This window comes from Cynocephalus volans, chromosome 16 (assembly GCF_027409185.1).
Source record: "Cynocephalus volans isolate mCynVol1 chromosome 16, mCynVol1.pri, whole genome shotgun sequence".
In the NCBI taxonomy this organism is placed as follows: domain Eukaryota; kingdom Metazoa; phylum Chordata; class Mammalia; order Dermoptera; family Cynocephalidae; genus Cynocephalus; species Cynocephalus volans.
Genome location: NC_084475.1, coordinates 36,368,162 through 36,387,283, shown reverse-complemented (window position 1 = coordinate 36,387,283; position 19,122 = coordinate 36,368,162). Strand labels below are relative to the sequence as shown.

General features: G+C 37.9%; 1 protein-coding gene across 1 annotated transcript in view; it reads left to right on the top strand.

The window, feature by feature from the left end:
* The window catches only part of OSTF1 (osteoclast stimulating factor 1), a 48,749-nt gene extending 30,002 nt beyond the window's left edge, over positions 1 to 18,747 (top strand). Inside the window, exons 4-10 of the mRNA XM_063080940.1 lie at positions 2,841 to 2,904; positions 4,698 to 4,751; positions 6,872 to 6,979; positions 7,928 to 7,977; positions 9,329 to 9,407; positions 11,939 to 12,037; positions 18,227 to 18,747. Coding sequence (XP_062937010.1) covers positions 2,841 to 2,904; positions 4,698 to 4,751; positions 6,872 to 6,979; positions 7,928 to 7,977; positions 9,329 to 9,407; positions 11,939 to 12,037; positions 18,227 to 18,285 — 513 coding nt within the window. The 3' untranslated portion in view covers positions 18,286 to 18,747. The remainder of the gene's footprint in view (positions 1 to 2,840; positions 2,905 to 4,697; positions 4,752 to 6,871; positions 6,980 to 7,927; positions 7,978 to 9,328; positions 9,408 to 11,938; positions 12,038 to 18,226) is intronic.
* Positions 18,748 to 19,122: the final 375 nt, after the last annotated feature.

The window sequence follows — 19,122 nt, the reverse complement described above, 5'->3', positions numbered from 1 at the left end:
ATAAAAAGCCTCAAAGGATGAGTTGTAAAGTAAAATTTAGTTTTACTCTCTGTGAAGTAAAAATAGTTTTCTTTATGTGGAGGAAGAAAATGTGGTAAGAAAGTACACAGATGAAAGACAGGCTTTCCAAAAAATTATGCCCTATTTTGGAGATTTGACTTTGGAATCATTTAAACTTTTACATAGTTATAAAATTAAAGTAAATAGTAAAAAGTAATCTCTAAAAATTAAAAGTAGAATGAATAAAATGAATTTAATTGAACCCCAGTAATTAGCATAATCACACAGAGAGGAGGTATTCCAAGTGACTTTAAAACTCAGCAATTTGACTGAACATACCTAGTAGAATATATATGAAGAATAAAAAGAACTGCAAAAAAAAAAAAAAAATGTAAACTATTTTAAATCATGATCTTGTTACGGAAGTGTCTGAAAGTGGAGCAAAGACAAAATGCCCACCAAACAGATAAGGTATTTTGAGATGGAAAAATGAAGTAGGCACTTCCATCTAGTAATGCAAAGAATTTTAACTGGGAGGGTAATTTACTTACAGGACACAGGATCCAGTGGGCCGTGACCCAGGAGCGTACACATTTCTCTGTGCCACCTCCTGGTCCCCATTTATATAGGCAGTTCACACAAAGCAGTGGAAAAACTCGAGAAGCAATTACTAAGTAAGAAACAAGCTAACGTCACTATTTATAACAATGATTATTATTTTTGGTGGTCTAGTGATGATGCAGGTAGCCAGACCAGCTGTTACCATACCAGTACTTAATCATTAAGTCCCTTCTTTATAGTCAGCAAACCGTTTCTACCTGTTGTTCTCACTACCTTACCCCTAGTTACCATATAACTTCTGTGGGCAGGGCTCACACAAAGGACATAGCAAGTGGTAAGAGCTTTCAAGATGAAGTAAGTTATGCTCACAGTCTCACATCAAGTGTTTGGTATTGCTAATTCTGAGACTGTCGCATGTGTATTGTGGTTTAGGACAAATGAGTCATTAGGTCAGTGATGTTGGCAACCAAGATTTTCAGCATGGAAGAAAGGATATACAAGATGTAAGATCAATGAGTTAAGTAAAAATTCTGTAGTCCTTCATCTGAATTAGAAGTATCATGTTGAATTTTATCTAAAAAAAAAAAAAAAATTCCCTGCTCTGTTCTTTGAAAGGGCCTAGAAAAAATGACCAACCCAGTGATGATGTTATTTAATTCCCATTAAAAGGAACAGGCCTCTTTGAGAAATGGCTGGTACCAGGTCTGGGACAACAGACCTACAAGACAAACCTAGAACATCTTATTACTAGAAAACAAGGAATTCCCAAAGACTACTTATTAGGGTCACATAGGAAGGACTCAGGAACTAACTTGAAGAAGCTCCTGCTGGCCAATGTTATAAGACAATTTGAGCATCAATTAGAGCAGTGACTCTCAAGGATTGAAACACATTGAATATTTTTCAATTTTTGAGTTCCTAATGTTACTTCAAAACACACAAACATCATTTGGTCAGCATGAGAGAACGCTAGGGAACCAACGTTTTATTCTGACAACTATTAAGAGAAAACCAGCATTTATCCTGCCTTTTCTCTATGAATTCGTTCATCTCTGGGTAACCTGAGAGCTGATAAGAGAAAGTTTCTCTTTGAAGAGATATTCTAGCGATTTAAATGAAGAAAGAACGGTAGAATTAGAATGTTACCAGTTTGCAGCCCCTAGGAAATAAAGGATCCAGACAGTGATAAACAGTGTTTACTAGCATTACAAAAAAAGAAACAACCAGACATTATGTGTTTCCCAGTGGGAGAAACCAATACTACCTATGATTTGCCCCAAATTTTGAAGCTGAATCTAATTAAGCCTCTAGAGGTAATGAGCAATTTCTATCCGACATGGGAAACAGAGGGATGTGTTTAATGATAACACAGGGGTACAACAGGCAACGTTCATACTGTTTGAAACTCTACAGAATGAACAAACTGGTTTCTTCACAAATATATTGTTAAGAGGTAAAAAAGAACGAAGTGAGAACCAATAGATTAAAAGAGACTTAAGAGGCAAATCAATCAATCATATTGTATGGCCCTTATTTGGATCCCAAATTATGGGGCAATTGGAAAATTTGAGTATTGACTTAGATATTTGATGACATTAAGGAATTATTGTTGAAAAAAAAATTTTTAAGCCATGATAATGGTATTACAATAGTCTTTGAAAAAAATCCTTCTCTTTCAGAGATACATACTGAAATATTGACAGATGAAATGATATGACATCTAGAATTTATTTCAAAATAATCCAGGAGAGGAGAGAAGTTGTGGGGGAATATGGAACAATACTGGCCACGAGTAAGATGACTCATGCAGTTGGCAACTGGGTATATGGAGGTTAATTATATTGTTCTACTTTTGTTTAGGTTTGAAATTTTCTATAATAAAAAAAAACAAAAAATGGAGGTAAAATAAAGAGATCTTTAGAATCTCCCCCCTTTAAAAAAAAAAAAAAAAGATATCTGAAAGCTAAGAGAAATTAAACTCTGGACAATAAAATCCTATAGCTAGTCTAAACTAATGTAATTTTTTCCCTTCTCTTTCCTATTATATCAATTTGATTTGTTTGTTTGTTGAGGCTCTGTGATGAGGTGTATTCCATTTCTTGGAGGTGGATGCATATGTATTTGTAATTTAGAGATAGGGGAAGTGGATGCCCACAGATAGTTTGTGAGGAAGCTTGATAAATGTGGGCAGGGCCAATGGACATTTTGTAGAACAGCCTGTGAGCTAAATGGTTTTAAAAATGATTTAATACCACTTAACTCTTCCTTCTTTCTGCCAGAGTGATACCAATTGGTGGAAAGGCACCTCCAAAGGCAGGACTGGACTAATTCCAAGCAACTATGGTAAGTGTTGCTGGAGTGGCTGTCCTTTTGCTATACTTTGTTCACTTTAAATTATCTGGCCCTGGAGGCCTTTCTGCTCACTGCTGTGGCTGAGAAGTCAGTGGAGTTGTTGCCAATCTAGGGCATTTTCCACTCGGTGATCCTCCTGTTATACAATGGCCATGAAAATGAGATGTGCCTGAGCCTGACTCCTTGGCTGAGGAGAAAGCATTGTAGCATTCTTCTGAGAACCCAAAGTTTCCAAGGAAACCTTATGGTTTTACTTAAAGCGTTTTTTTTAAATGCTGTTAAACTAAGTCTCACCAATTGTGTCTTAGACTAGTCCTTTTGTGATGAAGTAACCCAACTTTCTTAATTCATGTTTGGGGCAGTGACATTCATTAAATGCTTATCACGATTTGGGGAACTTGAGCAGTAAGACGTGGCACCTGACATGAAGCTACTTCTAGGCGGAAGAGGGACAAACAGATAAAAACACTTATGTAGAAATCAGCTCAGTGACATCAAAAGAGCACAGGATTGGTATACAAGGTTCTGAGTTTTAATCCTTTCTCTTCCACTTCCTAATGACAGGGCACTTCAGTTAAGACACTGAACCACTACCTCTGGGATTCAGTTTGCCCACATGTATAATGAAAGGACTGGATTTAGATCACTAAGATTCCTTTTGACTTTAGCATTAGATGAATCCTTAGACCAATAGGGCTGCTGGCATCAGGTACCCACCAAGCACTGGCGAGGGACTCATGGGGGTGTGGGGGTGAGGGCTTGGGGTTCTGCTTGCCCTGGTCTGAGTGGTATTATTCTTTGCTAAAAAAGACTTTAGACACTTCTACACTCCTGTAAGTCTTTGAAATCCCAAGTGTACTTTTGCAGTACACTCCATTTCTAGCCTTGGTCATAGACCCTGAGGGTGGGAAATCTGCCTCTGTTGCCTTGGATCCCTGCACCCAAGGGAGTGTCCTGTTACAGCCCTTTAATGGGTGGGAGGGTGGGGCTGAAGTCATACCTGAACAACAGTCTTCCTTTAGGCACTCCTACTGATTCTAGGACAGCAGTGAACATACCTTCCTTAGAGGTGGCTAAGTATGCTGATTGACCTTTCTGAGTATTAGAAGGAAAATACTTCTCCCTCTCCCCCTCCTACAGGCACATGCACACAAGGTATCAGAATTATTTTCAGGTATCTTCAAAATGCAAAAATATAAAAATGAACATCAAATGCTTTCTTCTGCATTTTTGTGACTAAGTTTGTTTATTAAATACTTGAGTAAACAGGTATGCAGGTGGTGAATCTGTTTTTGTTTCTACTTCAGTTAATTACTCTGTTTATGTTTGCTTATATTTCCAGTTAATTGCTGTGTTACTGCCTTCTTGTTTGGCTTAGCTTTATTTTACATATAATTCAGCTCCTTTTATTTATTTATTTATTTTTTTTTTTACAGGGAGAAGTATTTTATTTTTCAGATGAATTAAAAACTCAATCTTTGTTTTTTGTTTTTCCTCTTTTTTTAATTGAAGCATGATCAACTATACATATCTTGGGGGTACAACATTGACTACCATCACCTGTGTACAACGTGTGTTGATCAAATCAGTTTTATTAGCGTGTTCATTTAAGCAGGAACTATGGGTTTGATTTTTCTGTCATTTTATAATCCATAATAAGCAAGGGAAGCTGTATCGTCCATGGCCCTGGCACTCCTGAAGCTGGGGACCGTGGTGAGTGGCTTCAGTGAGTCATTTAGGTGACACTCTAAACATTGGGTTTGTACTTTTTGTTTTCAATCTAGTGGCTGAGCAGGCAGAATCCATTGACAATCCATTGCATGAAGCTGCAAAAAGAGGTAGGTGTGATTCTTTTTGATTGAAGTGTACGGTGTAGTAAAATGCACAGATTTCAGTTATACAGTTTGATGAGTTTTGACAAATGCACACACCCATGTAATCTACACCCAGATCAAGATCTAGATAGAACATTTCTATCATCTCAGAAGAGGCAATCTCTGTTCTGACTTCTACCACTAGAGAGATTAGTGAGATTTTAATTTTGAAATGTCAGTCAACAAATACTTTTGAGTGCTTTACCTACCCTGTGCTCAGCAGTGGGGAGAGGCAAGTGTAAAGACATGGTCTGTGACTTGCAAAGCTCAAAGTCTGACCAAGGAAGGATACATGTAATAGATAATTAAAATATCATGGGATAAGTATAGCAGTTGATGCGTGTTTAAGTTATACAGGCTGTAGAGGTCAGAGTGAGTAACTGGGGGGCAGGAGGGTGGGGGCTTCCTGGGGCACAGCATTTAGGAGAGTGTTGGTGTTGTGAGAGTTTGATGGGGGTCACCGGTGGGTGACCAACTGGTATGAGTCCGGGGAAGAGCCATGTCCGAACGATGATGGGCCTTGTCTGGGGCATTATCCTGTAGGTCAATGTTTCTCAATTATGGGTGATTCCTCCCCTGATTCCTGAGGATATTTGGCAATATCTGGAGGCATATTGATTGTCATGACTGGAGGGATGCTACTGGCATCTATTGGGTAGTGGCCAGGGATGTTGCTAAACATCCTGCAGTGCACAGGACAGCCCCCATGACAAAGAATTCTCCAACCCCAAATGCCAGTAGGGCTGCTGTTGAGAAACCCTTCTGTAGATAATGGGGAGTTTTTGTAAAACCTTAGTGAGCTCTATTTTCATGCTTTTTTAGATCTTTTTGAAATCTGAATGTGCCAGAGGAAATTATTGGTTTAGAATGGTACATAAGTAGAACTACTAAACTGACGTTTTAAAAAATTCTTTGTAAATTACATACTTAAGATATTAGTTTGAGGATTTTAAATTAATAGTTATGCTGCAGCATGGAAGAGCATCAGTTTTTGAGTAGGTCATTTAGTTCTTCTCTTGTAAGAACTGAAAATGCATTTTTTTTTCTAAAGATGACCGGTAAGGGGATCTTAACCCTTGACTTGGTGTTGTGAGCACCACGCTCAGCCAGTGAGCGAACCGGCCATCCGTATATGGGATCCGAACCCGGGGCCTTGGTGTTCTCAGCACCACACTCTCCCGAGTGAGCCACGGGCCGGCCCTGAAAATGCATTTTAAATATGAATATGAATAGTATCTGCTTGTTCTTAGGTTTGACTGTTTTTTTCCCCAAGTTCACAAAGAAATATATATATCATATATATATTGTATTAGTCAGGGTTTTCTAGAGAGACAGAATCAATAGGATACGTTATAATTACATGAGAGGGATTATTAGGGAATTAGCTCATGTGACTATGAAGAGAAGTCCCACAATAAGCCATCTATAAATTGGATGCCAGTCGCGTGGCTCAGTCCAAGTCCAAAGGCCTCAAAACCAGGGAAGCTGATGGTATCCTTGGTGTAAGTTCCAGAACCCAAAACGAGCTCTGATGTCCCAGACAGGAGAGAAGTGTGTATCCCAGCTCCAGCAGATGGAGAGAGAGCTTCACCTCTTTCCTCTGTCTTTTGTTCTCTCCAAACCCCCAGCGGATTGGATGGTTCCCACCCAATCCAATCAGACTGTCTTACTAATCTCTGTTGTAAACACCCTCATGGACACACCTAAAAAGATTGCTTTACCAGGTTTCTCAGCATTCCTTCATCTAATCAAGTTGACACCTAGAATTAACCTTCACATATATATATAGAAATATAGAAATATATATATAGAAATATATATATATATATCATAGTAGAAATATCTTAAGTAGAGCCATTTAGGCAACTCTTCCCATTAGCCTACATTTAAAATTGATCTTAATACTTTCCATTAATAAGCTGGAAGTCAAAATGTAGCATAATAAATGCATTAGTGGGCAAGTCTTTAAGACTTACAGATTAATGCATTGCAAATGGAAATGTATGCTGGATGAAGTTGATTTAAAAGCAAAACAAAAAATGAGCATTTTTCTTGTGTTTTTATAAATGTAAAATTTCTTGCAGGCAATTTGAGCTGGTTGAGAGAGTGTTTGGACAACCGAGTAGGTGTCAATGGCTTAGACAAAGCTGGAAGCACTGCCTTATACTGGGCTTGTCATGGGGGCCATAAAGGTATCACGTTTTGTTTGTTATAATAACTTTCTGTGCTGCTGAAAATGTGTTTCACCCAAGGGAGCCAGATTTACATATATGAGAAGAAAAATAAAAAAGTTGGCTCTTCTTTGTGAGTTCTTTAGAACATCAGACAAAAGCCTGTTCCTGGAAGCTCTGTAAACAGTGGGTAGAATGTGGTTGGCCAGCCTCCCTGCATGGAGCTCTCTCACTTGAAAGACTGGAAGCTTCCTTTCCTCCCTCAAGCTTAGAAAGGTTACCAGAAAACAACAGTAATATAAAAACAAGCACGCTATCTAATTTTATAGAAGAAAAGGGCAAAATTGGCTCCACTAGCTTAGTCTTTCCCAAGGTATGCTTTTATACTTTGCATGTTAAGTTTAAAAAAAACTATTAGATTCAGGAGAAAGATAGCAGTTGCTTAAGTGAGTGATTTAATTGATACTTTTCTCTGTTATAATCAATAATAATGAAAATTGAATTGCTAGGTATATTTCATCCTGGCCAAAAATCTACCATCCTGCTCTCTTTCTACCTCCCCCTGCAACACAGAAAATAAACCCAACAACAATGAGAAACAAAGAGCCCACAAATTAAATAGCATAGCCAAAGGAGAATTTGTGACTATCTGCCAGAAGAAACCCATCTTAGTTTAGCTAATAAATATGTTAGCTATGTAATACTAAATATCATAGCAAATATAAAAATATTCCTATAATAGATGTCATGTGAAATGCAAAAGCCAAAAGTATTTGGGGGAACAAAAAGGTCCCCAAATAATTTTTTTTAGATTGTTAAGTTTCTCTATACATAGATTTTGAAAAATTTTTTATAAGAATTATCTCAGAGATTCTTCTGAAGAATCCTCGCTTTTAAAATTATTATGCCTAGTTTTGTCAGGCTTTTACTTTTCATTCTTAAGAAATATCTTTTCTATTTGAATTTCAGACATAGTGGAAATGCTATTTACTCAACCAAATATTGAACTGAACCAACAGGTGAGACTGCTTTGTGGAAATCATTGAACATATCTGCCTTGTTCTCTTTAGTGCAGTGCAACTTATGGGCATGTAAAGTATTCTAGTCAAATAGTTTAAGAATTATTATTCTACTAAAATTTAAATTATACAAAGCCCAAAATGCCTACACCACTCCTTCTCATATCACTTTAAATTTTCTTTTTTTTCTCTTTCTTCTTGTACTTACTTTCATGTTACTAAGGCAGAGACTTGTGGAGCTGCCTTGTCGTGAGACATCACATGCATCTGGGCTTCTTATTTGGTGGATGAAGGGTTAAGCTTGTCAGCGACCCCAACTCTCATCTTCCAGCCCCCAGCACCCAACCTTTGTTCCTCTGCTCCTCCAATGTCTTATCGGGGTTTGGGGTTATGTTACAATTTAATGTTTACATTATGTCTGCTTAAGTAGTGTTCACTGCTTATGTAACTTTTTTGTTTCTGTGCTATTAACTTTTATTTTGCTGCTTTTATTTTTTATTTTATTTATTTATTTTTTTTTGTATCTCACTAAGACTTATATGATATATTATACTCTCTTGATATCCTTTACAAAAATGTGTAAAATAGTCAGTGGCTTCCTTTTTTCTCCCTGGAGCTGTCCATCCTCATTCTCTGAGCTGAGCAACTTGTATTAATTTACATTCTCACCAGCAGTGTGGATGAGTTCCCCTTTCTCTACATCCTCACCAGCATTTGTTATTTTTTTTTTCTTTTTGCTAATAGCCATTCTGACTGGAGTGAAATGATACCTCATTGTGGTTTTGATTTGCATTTCTCTGGTGATTAGTGGTGATGATCGTTCTTCTGTATACCTGCTGGCCATCTGTATGCCTTCTTTTGAGAAATGTGTATTCAGTTTTTTGACCCATTTTTTTGTTCAGGTTATTTGTTTTTGTTTTTGTTATTGAGTTTGAGTTCCTTATATATTCTGCATATTAACCCCTTGTCAGACGCGTAGTTTGAAATGACTTTCTCCCATTCTGTAAGTTGCCTCTTCACTCTGTTATTGTTTCCTTTGCTGGGCAGAAGCTTTTTAGTTTGATGTAATCTCATTTGTCTCTTTTTGCTTTTGTTGCCTGTGTTTTGAGGTCTTATCCAAAAAATACTTTCCTGGTCAAATTTCATGAAATATTTCCCTTATGTTTACTTCTAATAGTTTCATAGTTTCAGGTTTTTCTTTTAAGTCTTTAATACATTTAGAGTTGATTTTTGTGTATGGTAAGAGATAGGGATCTAGTTTCATTCTCCTGAACATGGATACCCATTTTTCCCAGCACCACTTATTGAAGAGAAAAAATGAAAAATTTACTTAATTTTTTTGTCACCACAGAATAAATTGGGAGACACAGCTTTGCATGCCGCTGCCTGGAAGGGTTATGCAGATATTGTCCAGTTGCTTCTGGAAAAAGGTAAAGTTTGTGCTGAATGTATCTGGTCTTTGCTTACCTTGAAACATATGCTACATCAAATCACCATTTGAAATAGTGGAAAGAATAATAGTCCCTTTATTTTAAAACTGGTATTTTAATCTCTATTCTTTCTATACCACAGAGTTGCCATGATAAGATGAAGTTATAGGAGTTGATTGTGTTAGTTTTTAGTATAAATTAAGACTTTGACAGGCTTTAAAATTATGTGTTATTTTAGTGAGAACTTATTGTACATTTCTGCAGGATTCTAGGATCTTAGACGGAAGGGGGGTGTGTGGTGTGTGCGTACACCACTATGGGGGAGACCCTGTCTGAGAAATCTGTGTGGGTAAAGTTGCTGAGGCCCTCGTTCTACCACAAAAGTCTTGACAGATAAGAAAGAATGTTGTGGCTGCAATGTCCTGATATGAGCTGAGCAGGTACTAGAAGGAGACAGAGGATACCTTGATACCCTGTTGTTTACAGAAGCCAGAGGCAGCAGTGAAATTATGGACTAACCATCCATCCATCCATCCATTTGTTCCATGAGTATTGATTAACCCTCACAAAGGGCCAGGCATATCACCCCATACCACACCCTGGTCCAGAGGCTGTCGTGTAGGACATTTGAGTCCCCAAGCCACAAGTCATGGGATAACCATCATTAGGGATCGTTGGAGCAATGTTGTAAGGTATATGAGAGGTTTTGATTTTAAGTATGTTGATGATGTAAGCTCCAGGTCTGAGAGGTCAGATATCCTTAAGACCACTATAGTAGCCCCTAAAGGTTATGCCAAGGGCTGTGCTGTCTGAATCAGCAGCCGCTGGCCACATGAGCAACTGAGACCTTGAAATGAAGCTTTCTGTATTGAGTTGTGCGGTAAGTGTAAAATGCATGCCACATTTCAAAGATTTAGTGAAACAAAAAGTAAAACTTCACAGTAATTTTTATATTGACTACATTTTCAAATGATAGAATTTTGGATATACTGTGTTAAATAAAATATATTATTAAAAGTAATTTCACTTTTGGCAAGCGTGCTACTAGAAAATTAACAATTATATATATGGTTCACATCGTATTTCTATCAGCCCTGGTCAAGACAGACGTAGAAAATGGTTGTTTCTTCTCTAGTGTGAGTGTCTCTGAATATTTCCTGTCCTGATAGAGATCACGTGTGTGAGTTCTAAAGTGTCATTTAATATATGCTTAGTCACAGAACTGTTGGCCCCTAGCACACTGAGAGAATGAGGTTTTCCACATAACCCTAGCTGTGGATAGATCTAGATAGGCTCAGGAAAAAGAGATTTTGACACAAGATCGTCATTTTCCTAATTAAACATGCATTTTTTTAGTTCAGTCAATATTTTTGTGCCTATAAGTTTTGGAACGTTTATTTTTTGTTTATCAAAGAGGGAGTGATTGCAACAAAAATGGCAGGAAGTACAAATTGGTGAAGACTTCTTGAAAAGCAATCCGACAGTAGCTGGCAGAATAAAAAATGTACTTAGCCTTACATTTCAGCACTGCTTCTAGGAAAACCATTCTTTAGAAATCATGCGAACAAAGATGGTGTTCAAGGATGTTCACTGCAGTATTTGTGCTAATGAAAATTAGGAACAGCTTAAGTGCCCATCAGTAGAGAGGTGATTAAATACATTTTGGAACATCTACAAAATGGAATACTTATAAACATTTAAATAGATTTGAGTTACTTGTGCACTGCTAAGAAAAGAGTACCATTGTACATTGTTAAGTTAAAAATCAAATTACAATACATGTAATATGAGTTCGCGTATGTGTACATATGTGTCTGTGAATGGACTGATGCACGTAAGAGAAAGGAGAGTGCCGCCCATGTGTTAAGAATGGTTACCTCTGGAGAGGGCAGAGGACGGGCGATGAAATGGGGCCTAGGCTGTTGTTTGGCATACTTCTGGATTTTTGAAACTTTAACAGTGCAAATGTATTCATGAATTCTGACGTGATTTTTAACATAATGAAGACAAAGTGGGTACAAGGTGATTTATGGGAACAATGAATTGCCTCTGGGTTTTGTGTTCCATTTTGCTAATTTGCATGAGAGTACACTTACAGATATGAAATGTTAATCCTCTCAAGCTCAATCCACCTGGTCTTTTCTAATGAGCCTCTTGAGCAAAAGGAGAGGCAAAGGGCATATTTAATCTAAACTCCAAAAACTCATGCAGAGGCACACATAGCTACCAGGGTCTAAGTGATGATTTAGTATTTACCATGGGGATGGTAAACTCCTCACTGAAAAGTTCACATGCAGTCCTACAGGGAATCGAAGGGAAGAGCTGTGTTTTAATTGAGCATGATTATCACAGTTGCAGCAATGAGCTCCCTGATTAAAGATGCCAAACATATTGTTTTGAGGTTTACTTTACTTCTGAGCCAGAATTGTTCTGTACTTAGTTTTGCCAAAAGTGATTAGTTTGGGTGGAAGAGGATTGGCTGTTACTATATAGTTTTTTAAAACACCTGATTTACTTTTCTTGCTGGGAAGGTGCTAGAACAGACTTGAGGAACATTGAGAAGAAGCTGGCCTTGGACATGGCTACGAATGCAGCCTGTGCATCTCTCCTGAAAAAGAAGCAGGGAACAGGTATTTATTTTAAATCCTTCTTTCCCCTCTGGTGCTCTCACAACTTCTTAGTATTGGGAAACAATTGATCTGCTTAGTATTGGGAAAAAAATATTTATCTGTAAACTCTTTAGATGATCCTGGACTTTGTTTCTATATCCTTGATCTAAATCAGAACCACCAAAATAGAACACTGTCAAGCGAATGCAAATTTGAAGAGACACAGATCTGTTATTATTATTTTTATGTTTCCTTTGTTCTTGCAGTCAAGTTCTAATCACCTTGCTTTACATACAGTAATTTTCAGAAAGCTGTGGTCACCCTTCCTTCATTTCAGATATGTATTTATGGGTGGCCATCACTAAACATTTTTAAATTAAGAATTCATCTCCATGATTATATTCTGTTTTTATTTTAAATGAGGCTATCAATAAACTGTAATCGAAATTATTCTAGACTTTGCTAAACATTTTGGAACTTACTCATGGGTGGTTTTTAAAAACAGAGTTTCATTCTTAAAGACAAAAATATTGATGTGGAAGAATAAGTTCAAAAAAAGAAAAGAAAGCTTGTGTGGTTGTTTTGAAAGAAAGGTGTCAAAACACTTGCTTCATTCATGGTACTATTCAGAGACTGCTGTGGTCTTGATCCTTCAGTCTGTAGCCTGTTGGATGTGTGTCCCCCAAGTTTATTCTAGCACAGTATTTCCTGAAAGAAGCGCTGGCAGGATGTGCCTTGAACTTCTCTTCCCGTCCGTCTTTCCTTTTTCCCTTCCTGTTCACCATCAGCCCCCTGGTCCATGCCATGCCAAGCTGGTAGAGGTGGTTTGGATGGAAGGGACATTAAATCCCTTTTTTCTTGCTTCTCAAGCCTTACTACATTTTATAATCTTATGTTTGGCACTCTAATACCACTTTGAAGATAAGCCAACAGTTGATACATTTTTTCCACCATTTTCTAGAAAGAAACTAGTATAATGGAGCTTTGCATTGCTGCTCATCTTTCTAAACCTTTCTAGTATTGCTTTAGAATCTAAAGTGTAGGCTGGTCCCTGTTGGTAGAGAATTACCAAAATGACTTTTGAGAAAACAAAAAGCCATTATAGAGGCTGAGTACATTTGCTTCCATTTTAACTTGAGGGTATTATCACTTTCACAGTGTGTAGTGGAATACTGATTACTTTTCTGTTTTTATCAATTGACCCCCATTAATTTTTGAACCCATATAAAACTTATTTCTCCCTCAGGTATTCCTTGGTTTATGAGAAGAGGCAATGCTATACAGTCCCGTATTCCATTCCTAGCAAAAACAACAAAAAAAGTCAGTGCCCTGGTTTCCTGTCTTAAGTCCATCAGAAACAGTGAATAGTCCCTCTTCTTCATGGTTTGCCAAGAAAGCTTCCCAGAATTGTCCTCCTTACCTCTTATCAAGTTCCGATCATAGCCTCCTCATGAATCTATTGTCCCTTTTGTCTTTTATTTCAGATATGTCTTTGTCGCAGTTTTTTTTTTTTTTTTTTTTTAACTTCAGTTCAGACACAGTGTAAATAATTAATCAGTTTGGGATTCTTTAAGCCATGAATGCTTCCTGGAAGTTAAAGTCTTTCTTTAAAGTAAATACTCGTGCATAAGTGGATATAGGTTCTACTAAGGGGATGAGACAGTTGTGTCAGCTGAGCTGGTGTTCCCTGGTGACATTCTGATTGAGAAGCTATATTTGCAGCTGTGTGGGAGAGATTTTTTGCTCGAGGTCGACTTCCGACTCCTTACTGCCCTGGTTGGGTCAGGAAGCAGTATGATGGCCTAACTTCCTTTCTCTGTCACTGACCTCCGGTTGCTACGTGAGTCCCTTTAGAATGTCCTGACCATAGAGTGAGGTTTCTTACTAGCTGAAGGTGGGTACTCTTTTCTCTGTTCACTCCGACTGTCTTTAGTCCACCTTCCTAAGTTTTTACTCATTAGATCATGGATTTTTAATGAAGTAATCTTGGGCCCTGGCAGACAGAGCCAAGGAATGAATTTTCATATTTCAATTTCCATGTTACTTTTTTCTATGTTTTATTCTTGCTTCATTCTATCATCCAGTTAAAAAAAAGTTTTAATTTGTATTATGATCCATCTCAGTTGGAATGAAGGTTGGAACATTTGGCCATATACGTAATTGCCAGCATGAACTGTAAGCTGGAAAAGGTATATTCTGATATTGCTGTTCACTTTAAAAGTAGAGTTTGGATTTTGCATAGGGAAAAAATAATTCACATGTTACAATTACCATGAAGGATAACTTTGGGATGGGGGGGGGGAGGTCAAGGCCATACTTGAAAGTTGAGTCATACTTGGAAGTTTTTTTCCAATTTTAAAAAAAATCAGTATACATTAAGTAAAGTGCATAAATCTTAAGTGTACAGCTTGATGAGATCTTTTTTTTTTAACCTATTCACCACAACCTAGATCAAGCTAGAGAACATGTCCCACACCCCAGAAACCTCCCTCTGTATCTTCTGCTTCTCTCACCATAGATTAGTTTTGCCTGTTTGTGAACTTGATATAAATGGACCCAAACAGTATGTACTTTTTTGTGTGTCTAACTTCTTTCACTTACATTATGCCGTGAGATTCATCCATGGGATTGTGTTCAACCCTCCACCATTTATTTATTTTTGTATTGTCTATGTTTGCTTACTTGTCTTATGTGCTGATGCTTGATTTGGGAGGTGGAAACTCAGGAAGAGTGGAAATGCGATAGGGGAGGATGGGAATGCTGCTAGGAGGTATGTACCACCCTGGCCATGCCCCGAGGTGGGCTGTGAAGAGATTCAGCTCATCACTCAGCAGTCGGCCATGTGGGAAGTTTCCGGAGAAAACTGCCTGACAGCTGTCCATGAAAGGATGGATGGAGAAGGAATTTATTTGCACAGTTCATGCCTGTCTCTTGAATTCCACTGAGTCAGAGTTTGCACCATGTCAAGTCATCTTTTTCTTTTTAAGTAGGATAAACAAGATTAAAATAAAGAGCAAAAGTAACCCTTGAAGGACACAGAATATCTCAACTCGGCAAAACACAGGACTGTGATAGTGTGAGAGGGAGTGAGAGGGAGTCAGCAAGACGCACACTGCCTTTCCTCTACACTCTCACAGCACAGCAGTCCTCAGCATCAGCACAAGATCCACCTCTGACTTCTGTGTCCAAATGTGTGGGGACTTCTCCCCACCAGCAAGCAAGCCAGCAGTTCTGTAGCTGGTGTCCTCTAATTCAATTCTGACACTATCTATCAGGAGATAGCGTCAGACCTCACAGGTCCTCAGCCCCCAAGACTACCCATGCCCCCTGCTGGCCAGATGCCAGCAGATGCCAGTTGCAAGTCCGGGCTTCTGGAACTTCTCACCAACTGGCTATAAATCAGGGTTCCCATAACCCCTTCCTTGGGTTTGATTAGTTTGCTTGAGCGGCTCACAGAACTCAGAGAAACATGTACTTAAGTTTACCAGTTTATAATAAAGGATATTACAAAGGATACAGATGAAGAGATGCACAGGGCTAGGTATGGGGGGTAAGGGCGTGAAGTTTCTATCCCCTCCCTGGATGCACCACCCTCCAGGAACCAACGTGTGTTCAGCTACCAGAAGGTCCCTGAACCCAGTCCTCTTGGGGTTTTATGGCAGCGTCATTATGTAGGCATGATTGATTAAATCATCAGTCCCTGGTGATCAATGTAACCTTCAGCCCCTTACCTCTCCCCTCCCCAGAGGTTGCTGGTGTGGGACTAAAAGTCTTACCTTGGTCTTTCCTTGATCAGGCCCCATTCCTGGAGCTGCCTAGGGGCTATCAGCCATCGTTAGCATAGGAAAAGACTCATCACTTTGGAGTTGTACGTCAGGAGATGAGGATGAAGACCAAATATATATTTTCGCAATATCACAGATGGCAAAGTAGCTTTGCTATTTCCCTTTTTGGTTTTAGATGAAAAAGCTACTTTTTATCAGGTACACACAGGAAGTCCTGAAGTTCCTGGGTGTGTCGGAGAGAACGAAATGTGTTCCTCCCAGTTCTGCAGAAATCCTCTTGAGGAGAATGGCAAGAATGTGGCCAACCTGGAGACCTGCAGTGGTTTGGAAGCTGGCATGGAGTTACTGAACCTTGCCTCTGCTCTGCTCTGCACTCCTTGCTGTTCTGTTATGAAATATAGCTCCTGTGCAAGATGTTACCAATTTCTACCTCCCTTGTACCAAGCCTCCCTTCTCCCTTCCTTTTTGCAGATAATCATTTCTCTAAACCTGTAAAGATAGACTCCCTTAAAAAACTACAATATCATTAGCATACCTAAGAATTAACAATAATTCCTTAATATCATCAAATATCTTCCCATTGTCCAAATTTGCCATTTTTTCTTACATATTTGTGTATTCTTTGTTTACTTATCTATTTATTTACAGTGTATTTAAGTCAGGGTCCATCCATATCAGGTCAGTTTGTGATTGGTAAGTGTCTCTTCATTTATTTGTTTAATCAATGTTTCCTTTCTCTCTCCTCTTCCCTTTTTGAATCTTGCAATTTATTAAAGAAATTGGGTCAACTGACTTGAGTTTCTCAGTGTGGACATTGCTCATTGCATTTCCATGGTGGTGTTTGTCCTGTTTCTCTGCACTTCATGTTTGTGTCAATTGGTGTTAGATCTAGAAGTTTGGTCCAATTTAGGTTCATTCATTCATTCATTCTATTTATTTATTCACCCACTCATTCATTCATTCATTCATTCATTTATTTTGGTGGCTGGCCAGTAAGGGATCAATTTAGGTTCTTTCTGTCTCTCTATCTACCCATCTGTTTATCTGTCATTTATCTGTCTTAGGGGTGGAGGGAAGAATACAATATATAAAGTATCATATTCTTCCATTGGAGGCACGTAATTTTTGGTTGTCACTCTTCCTGTGATGTTAGCATCCTTTGATGATCATCATTGTCTGGATCTGTTATATCACTAATGGTTGCAAAATGGTGATCTAATTCAATCACTCTTTTCTCATGTTATGAGCTAGAACATTCTATACAGAGAAATATTCCCTCATCAACTGTTTAATTACTCAGAGGAATAGTTTGTGTAGCAAGGGCAGGATAAATGCTTGATATCTGCCCTTTGTCTAAGAGTTTTCAAAATAATAAGCTGGTTCCCTATCATTCTTCAAAGAGACCCAAGTGAATTGGGTGTGTGTTGAAATATTTGATGTGCTTTAATCCATTACAACGAGTAGCTGTATTGATTGTTCATCTTTGGCTAGTGGAAGCCTCTTTAAGTTGGATCCTAAACACTTTTCACATGATGCTATGTTTAATAGGACCCTTGCTTTATGGCATGACAAGAATTCTAGGTCTGTCTCTTACATTTCCTGACTCAGACTTGGAAATCAGTCTTATCTCCAATGAGCTTTGAGGATATATGGTATTTAGAGACCATGGTCTGGGTGCTATGACATTCATTTATTGAGCTCCAACAATGTGCCTGACCTTGTTATCCATTTTCCTCCCTGAATTCCATCTAGGGTAATCTGTTGGTACAAGAATTTGACTAGAGTTGAGCATGTGACAGTCAAAGGTCAAATGTCTTCTTTTTGAGCCCTGTTCAAGGTTGATTTAACATTTGGTGGGGCCTAGTTCTTTCTATTTAAAACTTTTAAAAAAAAATTTCTTTAGCTTCTGAGTATACTTTATTTTCACTCTTTTCTAAGGTGAAACTGAAGCTTTTGTGTTTTATTCTCTTTTTTCTCCATTTTTTCCCTCACTAGTTATCTTTCTACCCAGTGACCTTGCCTTCAGGTAAGGCCTCAGGCTGTGGACTGGCAAAGCCATGTGCACTTGTCATTTAGGAGAGATGGCTGGAAACACAGTTGTCAGAGTGGAGTGGCTGCTAGGTGTGTTACACATTAGTCACAGTGCATATGGCTGGTGACTTTCTGTTGGAAACAGCCCAAGGATACCTGAGCCTCACATGCTTTACTCTTTTGCATTTACATGTATGTGTCAGCCTCTGTGGCAGCAGAGACTTAATAGTTAGGCTGAAAAGCCAAAGTAGAAAAAGGTCCTCAGGGAAAGCACAATCCCTGGGTCAGAAGGAAGATTACAGTTTGTTGAATTTTCAAGAGCTTTGAATGTGAAAAACAAAATCCGAGCAATTTGTAATTTCTCTGTTTTGCTTTTTCTCACTATTCCTTTTAGATGCAGTTCGAACATTAAGCAATGCCGAGGACTATCTTGATGATGAAGACTCAGATTAATTCCCTTCTGGAGCTTTGAGATCTAAAACTTCTGTTGCTTTTGCCATTCCAAAACTTTATCTTTGCCAGAAGAGTATTGGTAACTGTAAAAAAAGAGAAAGAAACGTATATATGAACATGGCAGTGTTGCACTGTGTTTAAGTGAAATGTGTAAATGAAAAGTTCTCACCTTCGGTTTGCCAATAAGTGACTGGATACTTTGCTGTATAAAATACATTTATGTTCACCAGAGTAGAACAAGAAGAGATTATTTCTATTTATCAAGTTAAAGGAATTTTAAGAATTTTTTCTTTAAAAAAAAATCAGGGTGATTTTTTTTAGTTCAAGTTCTTTACCTCAAAGATTGAGATATTTTGAATGGATTTTTCAAGGGGGGGAAATGCTTATTATAATAATAAACCAAAATACTTAAAAGAAAATTGTCAGCTATCCTGACAGAAATAAACATTTTAAGAGATTTTATTCCGTTTGTCTGTTTTTGTGGTATCATTTATTGCTGGTAAATAAATAAAGCTTTTTGTATTTAGGTAAGACTGACTTTATTTTATTTTTTTAAATTATATTTTTTATGAGGTATCTTAAATGGAAAGATTCATCTTTTAATTTCATTTTTCCACGAACTATTTGCAGTACCCTAGTATATATTAGCACAGAAGAATCATGATAGTCACATTCCTCTTCACCTTCCTGTATCTGCTTTGATTAAAGTCAAGACAGTAATCATTGAGAAGATACATGTCTCATAAAATATATCCTTTTTTTTTTTTTTTTTTAAATATATCCTTTTAATGATTATGAGACTTTCAGTTTTTTTTTCTAAGATTATACTTAGAGTGA